The sequence below is a fragment of the Opisthocomus hoazin genome, unplaced genomic scaffold (assembly GCF_030867145.1).
Source record: "Opisthocomus hoazin isolate bOpiHoa1 unplaced genomic scaffold, bOpiHoa1.hap1 HAP1_SCAFFOLD_408, whole genome shotgun sequence".
In the NCBI taxonomy this organism is placed as follows: domain Eukaryota; kingdom Metazoa; phylum Chordata; class Aves; order Opisthocomiformes; family Opisthocomidae; genus Opisthocomus; species Opisthocomus hoazin.
Window position 1 is genome coordinate 1 of NW_027448755.1, and position 9,223 is coordinate 9,223.

At 41.7% G+C, this 9,223-nt stretch overlaps 1 protein-coding gene across 1 annotated transcript; it reads right to left on the bottom strand.

The window, feature by feature from the left end:
* Nucleotides 1–12: 12 nt before the first annotated feature.
* On the bottom strand, nt 13–9,023 carry LOC142359263 (tetraspanin-5-like). The gene is made up of 5 exons (XM_075411969.1): nt 9,013–9,023; nt 7,840–7,912; nt 4,668–4,715; nt 4,422–4,538; nt 13–3,873 (listed from the first exon to the last, which is right to left on the bottom strand). Exons 1-5 carry the CDS (start codon nt 9,021–9,023, stop codon nt 3,808–3,810), a joined length of 315 nt encoding a protein of 104 aa, XP_075268084.1. The 3' UTR covers nt 13–3,807.
* Nucleotides 9,024–9,223: the final 200 nt, after the last annotated feature.

The following is a 9,223-nucleotide window of genomic DNA, read 5'->3' on the forward strand; positions in this document are numbered from 1 at the left end:
CCGTGCTGGCCCATGCCAGACACAGCGCTCCCGGCCCCCCGGCCAGGCCTCACTGAGCGGGCACCCCACGGCCATCGGCAAACTCGCACGGTGGGCACCTTCCATGTCTGTCACAAACACTTCTGGGGTGAAAAGCAGTCATGTGCAAGAATCATTTCATCTGCATGCTACTATTTACATTTCAAACACTATTTACACACCAGAGCCACAATTAGCATCTCTCTGCAAGGGGAGAGAAGATGGCTTTCAGGACAGGGTACGCTTGAGCAAGCATCTCCACAGCTTCAAACTCTAAGGGGCACAATCAAAATTAAGGATTTTGAAGTAAAGAGATCCTACTGCTACTGAAACAGACACACACAGAGACAAATAAAACATTTGTCCATTAGGCTATTAATTAAAAAGAGAGAGCGATCAAACAACAGAAAGGCCTGTGAATATGGAGGACATTTAGAAGCAGAGGAGCAAGGACCCTAATGCCCTTTGGCAGGGCTCAGTGGGGAATGCAGAAATGGCTTTAAGCCAGGGCGACTGCTGAAGCTACCAGATCTCGTTAGCAACACCACCATCCCATACAAATCACCCAGCAAACAGAGCTGCTTCACACTCCACACGGGCTATAAGCTTGACAACAAATTTCTGAACAACTGCTACACACTAAAGATACTCAGACTGACCTCTGAACTCACGTCTACCCCACCACCGCACCAGGCAGGCTAGAAATTGCCAAGAAGTCATACTGCCTACCGTATCTTATTGCTTTAGAAAATGAGCCCGTGTAGCCAGCAGTTGTGCTCCAGTTGCAGCTCCCCTGAAGTTTTCACAGAGTTTTCTGAAAGAAAGCTTGCTTGCATTTGGCAGGCTCTGAAAATAACAGATTGACTTCCACAAGCTTTTCAAGCTGGCCACCTAAGCTGCTGAGTAGCTGCTGATGGGGCATTTCTAGGACATCTTACCCAATCTGCAGACAAAAAATGCAGGGTTTCAATGTCCAATATAGATAGCTAATCCTGAATTTTCAGTATGCATCTATCAAACACCTGCAAAAATCAGGAAAATACGAGCACCTCTCGGAAGCGGTGAAGAGGGAAGGATCAACATCTGCAGCAATAACGACAAACTCTAGAAAAATAAGTTATCTAGTGGTTTTTATAAGAACAGTCAGTCATTCTGGGACTCAGCAGAAGCATTGCACATTTGTGTGTATACGTGCAAGTAGTGAGAACAAGATTTGCTCACCTCAGAGCGTCTACCTTCCTATCAGTCTGACACTGCCAGCAGCACGTCCAGCAGACTGAACTCAGAGAACAGCGTGACAAGACAGAAGGCCAATACAATACGACGGCAGAAATTCAAGCAGAAGAATGAAGTTGTCTTCAGAAGCCCACAGCAGCAACAGCAGTATTCAAGATCAGTGGCAACAAGGAATGTTTCTGTAATGCAGTCGTCTTTCTTTTCCTCCAAACCAAAATGCTGGTTCACAACCAAGGCTCATGGGTGGAGGGGTTACTTCCTAAACCACACTTCCCCGATTTCTCCATGCATCGTTTTGTCTCAGTATGGCAACACTAGTGCTGATGATCCGTCTGTCCTGCTGCTATCAGGCAAAATGGTGCATCCCTTTGGGGAGGAAACAAACACTAGTAACTCCTCAAGTTGAGAAGCGGCTAAGAAAAACATAACACTGTGGTGAGGTGGAACCAACTTTATTAAGGACAGTGAATTATAATTGCTTTCAAAGTCTTTAAAAAAAAAAAAACTACTCTGAGTCATGGCTGGCCTTTAGCAGCAGATACCAAAGGATATGGAGGCTGCCTGATTCACAGCCAGTCAGTGCGAGTTAACTAGAGGAGGATGAGGTAACGCTCAAAGACAGGAGGACAACAGGACTGTCTGCGGCATCTGTGGAGCGCCAGTGTGCCTACCACCAGCCTTCAGAGGGGAAAAAAACCACAGCCAACTAAAGCACAGAAAGGCAAAATGTGCAAGGGTACATACACTTACATGTTTAAGAGTCACGGGACCAGAAAGGACCTCAACAGGTCATCAGGCCAGCCTTTTATCTGTCCCCCAGAACAGGGAAGCTTTGAAAGCAATGCATTCATCTCCTCTACTCCACATACTTCATTTCAGGAAACTCATCTCAGAAAGATGCTAAGCTCTTACAAAGAGGTGCTACACACCCTTTGCCACTGTCTGACCAAAGCAGGAGCCGAGAGCTCACAGCTTTCAGGACTGGTTCTGCAGATACTGAGAAGGGTCACACAACAAGCTAAAGTTATACAAAGTGCAATAAAACTACCCAAGCCATGGTGAGGTTTGTACGTTCACTATTATCAGTGAAGAACAAAAAAAAAAAATAATCAAAAACTCTAAGCTGGGTGGAGTCTGATGTAACTCTTCTTCCACTATTTGTGCTTTATTCCAGATTCTACTCTCTTTTGTCCAATTCCAAAGAGTCTGTCTTGGCTGATGCCAATATGCGCTTCTATTTTAAAACTTTTATTCCACTGCTTCAGGAATGCTTTTTGCTGCATTTAGTGCAACCAGGGAGACATCTCCATAGCAAGGATTTGTTCACTGGAAGTAAGCATTTACTCTGGCAAAAGCTGTTCTCTCCAACTTCCAAGGGAATGGGATATGATCTTTCCATAATCACATGCACTTACCAATGAATAAGTTTGGATTAGACGGTATTAAAACATACACACAGATTTAAAGCACTGGAGTGTCACAGATTCTTACTCCACAGCTCATGCAAGTAATAACAATTCAAGAACAAAGGAAAAAAAAAGACCAAAGCCTCAGCTAGGAACAGACCAAGGAATTATCTTAAAAGAAGTTTTGCACAAGTATATCAAAGCACTAAAATTAGTGAGATCCCTAAATACATTAGGTTACACAAAATTCCAGAGAAACAAAAGATTTAGCCATATCAGATACATATGTTTTGATTTTTAAGTTAATATATAATTCATTCTTTGAATAGTATTATTCACTTGGACCCAACATCCACACTGCTTTCATACATTTATACAGTTATATCCCATCCTTGCCTTAGGACTGATGTCCTAAGGTATGGCAGCAACCAAAGGCTCTACAACCCTTGTTTGTCCAATATAAAACTCCTTTCCCTTCATACAAGGGTGGAGAAAGGAAGAAAGATGTTGATAAAATTAGGCAATTCTCCCTGTGAGTCTGCTGATTCCAACATCAAAGTACTACAGGGAGATGGCTGGAAGCTTCCATAAAAAAAAATTTCCCTTGTTTTAAAAACAATTTCTTTTACTGTACAATAGATGCATAGAAAGTTGCTTCCTGCTTGATGAGTTTTGGCCTGCAGCTATGTTTAGCTGTGGAAACAAGAGTGTTCCTTTACAGAGTGGTGAGGAGAGAGACCATCTCAGGAATATTTGGCAGCTATCGAAGAGCTCATGACACGAACAGCATATCCACAGACTACAACGATGCAACTCTGTTCCACTGAATACACCAATTTAAAAAAGTGTCCACTCATTACTCAAGATCAAGAATACAGTAGAGATTCACGGCTCAACAGCTTTCAAACTGGTGGTTTAAAACAAAAAAATTGTTTGTGAGCAGCAGATTTTAAATAGCCCACTCTTCTCTCCCCCACCCCAAAGAAACACGAGTTCACTGCAGTATCAGGAACTTGGGACTTGAGACTACTTGGGAGAGAAGGCTTCCCTGTCACCCATGTCCATACAGCTTGGTGTCGGAGCGACACACTGCAGGTTTCAGAGGATTTCGGTTGTCCAGTGTCTTGTTGTGGTTACTTCAGCAGTTTTACCAGCTGGCTCTGACAGCCTCAATGTCACTAACCAAATTCTGGGCTAAGCATATCCCAAATATCTGGAAGACACAACAGTTTATTCCTTTGGAGTATCAGACAACTCTTTTCATACAGACAAACTCCTTCAGTTATACAGAACTTTGATATGAAAACAAGCAACAGAAAGTTAGAAATCACATGAAGTGTTGTAAGAAAGAAGAATATCCAAAAACTTCTGTAACACCAGTATTTTTATAGTGCCACTGAGTTCCAGGAAATTGAACAGTTCTAGACTCGCTTCACAAAATCAACTGTAAAGGCTTTTCACTGCTCGTTTAAGCATCATCAGAAGCAGTAGGTCTGTACTGGCTTAAAAATCTCTACCTAATGTTCATTTAACACAGAGTGTTAGTTTTGACCTGCAGACAGTTGAAAAGATGCATCCCTACAGATAAAAATTAAACACTCAAAGAAAGCCTCATGCATTTAGCTCCCCTCACTAAAACCTACAGACATTGTATTTTTAAGTGCACAGACACTATTTCCAGTTCTCTCATACAGTTTCCCCCTCATATATTCTATTCATCTGTCGTTCTGTGTAACTCATTACAGAGAATGTGATGGTTACCTGCAGTAATGCTATCCCAATGAATATACCAGCAACTATGGTAAGATTGTCCTGCAACCATTTCTCAAACTGAGGGACACAGCCTTTAGTGTATATAACGATCTGCTGATCAACTTCCTGCCAAGGAGAAGAGGGAAGAAAACAGAGATAATTACATTCAACTATCCCAGAAGTAGAATAACTTGCTCTTGCAAGAGGGATTAAGATCCTTAAAACACCACGTTGAAAAAAGAAAAAAATGCTTACTGGTTTTTGCCTTGCATCGTAGCCACACTGAGTATTAATAACATCTTCCTAGGAGAGAGACACACAGAAGAGGCAATCAGTGAAGTCTCTTCCAAACACCCTCTCCCAGCTCCCCAGAGTTGGTCCTGTATGTAATAAGACAATCACCCTAACTTTGGTTACCGTATTGCTTTTTACAAAACCCCTTCCTCTTCCATTCAGTGCCATTAATTATTTACAACAAACAAGAGCACACATTAAAAACATATTTTCAGCTCTTAGAGCAGCAAGCTGGGAAAACTGACCCTCCACCTGGCTGAACTCTGTGTTCCAGATGCAGGCATTCAGAAGTCAAAGTAAATGGATTAGGGAACACCTATTTTAAGTGAACGAACCTTCTGCTGAAAAGGTTTAGTCTATAATGAAAAAGATGCTAAGACTACTGTTAACATTTTCAGGGTTCAGTCTGTGCAGCTTGGAGAGGTGAGAGGGGACAGTTCTGTTGCAGAAGCTGCAAGTTCTTACCAAGGATGTCTGCAGAAATATACATAGTACCCAGTTTCTGTCCAAGAACTAGGAGGAAAAAGACGAGATGGGGTGATGTGTTCTTACTGCTTATTCTTTCTTACAGGAGCCTGACACCAATGAGAAAGGAGGGGTTTTTTTTTTTCTTACTGCCTCAGATTTAGTACCCCCAAAGCACAGGTAATAAAATTGGCTATGGCAGACTCTTCCTAGCGAAGAAGTGCTACCCATCGGAAGCTGCGTTTACTTTTTATACAGTTATTTCAGGGCAGTAAAATGAAGCAACTGCTTTTGGTGTCAGCCACAATGGCAGCAAAATATTGTTACTGGCTCATATAACAACAGTAAGCAGAAGGAACGACTCAAGGAAGTGAGAAAAATCAGCCAATTTCAGCTAGGTGTACTGAACACCACAATTTAATCAAATTGTGGGAAGTGAGACAGGCAGCCAGCAGAGAAATAGATTTTAAATAGCAGCCATACAGAAAAAGATTTTTCCTCTGACCAGCAGTTAAAGATCCTCTAAGTGTTTCCTCACTTTGCAGTAAGTACATCACCAGGTTGCATCCTGTCAGTTGCTCAAGCTGGATTCCCTTAATGGACCTTTAAGATTTGAGCAATTTGTACCTTTTAATGATATGAATGCTTCTGTCCCAGGATCTAAAATATAACAGCACCATGCACTTCAAGGCTCTAAAAGTAGATAAGATTCCAATAGAGGGATTTTAAGCTTTCGTCTTTGTGCTGAATGCTTACTTGCTTTATATCTGTCTTTTTTGTCTTCAGCCTTGAAATTTGTTAACCGAAAGAAAGCGTGAAGAATGAAATGGAAATAAACCAACTTCTCTAGGTTCTTCTTGTACAGGAATTTGGAACATTTCAACCTACTAAACTACAGCAAAGCGAACTATAGTAGTCCAAATTCATTTTAAGAAGAGACTTATTTTGGCCTACCTTAAACTTACCACTTCCCGATTCAAGCTAAACTAAAAGCAAGTCCTGTTCAATAAAGCATCCACATAACTTTTTGCATCAGTCCAACACTGCACCCTAATTCCAAAAGGAACAAATTTGCTTTCCCAGAGAATAAACCTGTGTTTATCACTGCGATTGAGCCAGTCACAGCTTGGTTACATTTATATCCATTATATGCATGACACTAATATTTTTTAGTCTTTATTTTAAAGGCAATTAAGTGTGTTGCTTCCCTGCAATGAATGAGAATGAGACTTATCTTTAAATTTCTGGTTGCTGCATCATCCCCTAAGAAACTGCATAAGCATATACATACAAAGAGAGCAATAACTTTAGCATGCATTATGCATTTATAGAATTACCTTGTACTGCTGTCACTGGACTGGTTTTATAACTACTGTATTTTTAAAACTGGGTTGTGATGACCTCTCTGTGTGAGTGGGTGGGCAGATAGGCAAACAGCAGGGGGAATCCTAAGCATAATGTAACACTGGAGTCTAACCTACTTGCCATTTTGTTTTAATATTTCATTAAAACATTTTCAGTGATGTTTGTGAGAAAGATCCAAACTGCTGTGAAGACATGTTCACTGCAGAGGAACCAGAACACAGCTTGTGCAAGTGGCAGTACCTTATCAGGAGAGTGGGAGTGCAGCAGTAGCGACTGGATGCCAGGATTAGCAAGGCAGGAAGCACCTGAGGTGCCTGTTGGCAACTTGCCTAACTTTAGTCAGTGCTACAGACTCCTACATTCAAGGAACTGTAAGTCACTCCAGGTGGAGAAAAAGCCACAGCTGAACTACTAGATAATACAAGCACTCATAGGCTGCTTTTTTTAAGCTATATGAAAGTCACATATATGCACTTCGCTGCATAACAGTTTCCCTGCACACACGCATCCCTTTTCCAAGCCTTTCACTGTCAGTGAAATGCTTCCCTACACTTTACCCTTCTTTCTTGATCATGTCCGTACTAGTAACGCATGGCTCCAACATTTGCTGCTTGATGATCCAGAACTATAACTATTTGAAAATACAAGAAAATTTACCAAGTAGCTGTCCCCTCAAACAATTTCTGGCCTTTCAAGTCTGATCTCAGGTGACTGTAGGATAAGCAGTAATTTTAAAAGGGCAGGGGGGGAGTGTATAAATGTCCATACCCAACTAAGACTCTGATGCAAACATATGTCAGTTCTTCAGGGCACAGACTGTCATTCATTACCATACCTAGCGCAAACTGGGGCAAGCTGGCTGCAGCCTCTGGACACTCCATCAAATGATGAGTAATATCTGCTTTGGAGTGCCTGATCTTAAAAGTTGCTGTTCTTTAAGGCAGCGAATGAAATATCTGAATAATATTCAACTGAAAGGTCATATTCTTCAACTCATTACAGGCTTCTGGTTTTCTAGTTGCTAAAATTAATATGTATGTTCAGCCAAGCCCATGGTACTCGCATTCTAATGAAAAGCGGCAAACAGCATACAACGAAGACTTAAGTTAGCTCAGGTTTTTTCCTGACTGCCGAAAAGTTGGTTGTTAAGCTGAGCTGAAGTACAAAAAAAGGTTGGTGAGAAGGTAGTGATCATGCATAACTTCGGGGGGGGGGGGGGGGGGGTGGTGTGTGTGGTGGAATCTTATAGAGTGATTAAAAATTGGAACAGCAGACCCATCCTACCCTCTTGACTGTCACTTACGGCAGGGTCTTTAGTGCAGCAAGAGAATGGCACACCACAGCGCTCTCGACCAAAACCCAATCCTACCCACAACCTAAACTACCAGGTTCCAGTCATCAGCTCCAAAAGCCCACTCACACTGCCACTAGAACAAAGAAAGGAGAGCTGCTTTGATTTTCAGAACAAACAAGTCTCAAGAATTAGTAACACCCGCCAGTTCTCAATTCAATCTATCTTAAAACAAAATCTGAGATTCCCTCTGGTTTCATTGAAGCTGGCATGGTTTTGTTTTTTTAAAAAAGACCATTCCAAACCTGCAAGTTGTTCTAAAATTATCATGTGATTAAAGTTATGTTCACACCCTGCAACACTGCTCTCTGGAGAGAAACCCATGGAGCTGATAAGCCTACACACCACCAGAGCTGCACAGGCCTACAGGCTCAGGCCCCAGGGATAGTAGAGCTAAGAGTATCATATTCTGTCCAGTTTAATGTGGTCAGTGTTCTCAACAAAACTAATCAGCTCCAAGGGCTACACTGGTATAGTGACTCCTTTTGCCAGCTTGGGGGAATCCTTGCCTGGCTGTACATCAGACAGCATGAACACATTGTTTCCTGAGCATCACACATTGCACAAATAACATCTTTACTGAAGGCACGCAGAATCCTTCAAAAAATAAATGTGCCAAATGGCAGGCTTACTCTCTAGAAAAACATGCTGAACACACAAAGAATTGGTAAACCTTGCTGAACGTACAAAGAATGGACTGGAGATCAGTGGAGCACTGATGGTTTACAGTATTTAAGCAGTTAGCCCAATGAACCCATCTATGTCAACTTTAAAAAAAAACAAAACACACCCAAACAAGCCACATTTTTAAAAGCATTGGAATGGCAATTCTCTCTTCCTAGATGTAGCACAGTTCCCTCCAAAACACCTGAACATGTTGTCTTCAAGTATTATCTCTACTAGATGAAAAGTAGCTTGCTCTCCAGACTCATGCTGCCCCTGATTTATCTGCTAAAATTGCTAATCCAGTTAGGAGAGTAAATTTTATGTAGCGCCTGCAAAATTGGACTGTAGCCTTTTGGTTGCATACAAGTGGACCACTGATTTCAGACTGTGATCACCTCTGACCTTCTCCCATCTGGACAAGATTCAAACCAGTGCAACGATCCACATCCTGTTACTTACCCACTTGCCATTTTTACCCCCCAAGGCATATAGACACAAATCAAACACTGAATGAAATTATTTTACTTGCAGAATGCAGAAAAATTAGTAGAACATGATTTCAACCAACACTTAATCACATTAGTTACACCGTACCAAATTCAAAGAGGAGTTCATCAACACAGGCAAGAACTGAGTACTGGAACAAGAAGGTACTGGCGAAATAACTTTG

Coding starts and splice junctions, on each gene's coding strand:
- LOC142359263 (XM_075411969.1), bottom strand. Junction 4,716..7,839: donor GCTGCACTAAAGACCCTGCC/GTAAGTGACAGT, acceptor TCTCTCTCCTAG/GAAGATGTTATTAATACTCA. Junction 3,874..4,421: donor TTGGGATAGCATTACTGCAG/GTAACCATCACA, acceptor TGTGTCTTCCAG/ATATTTGGGATATGCTTAGC.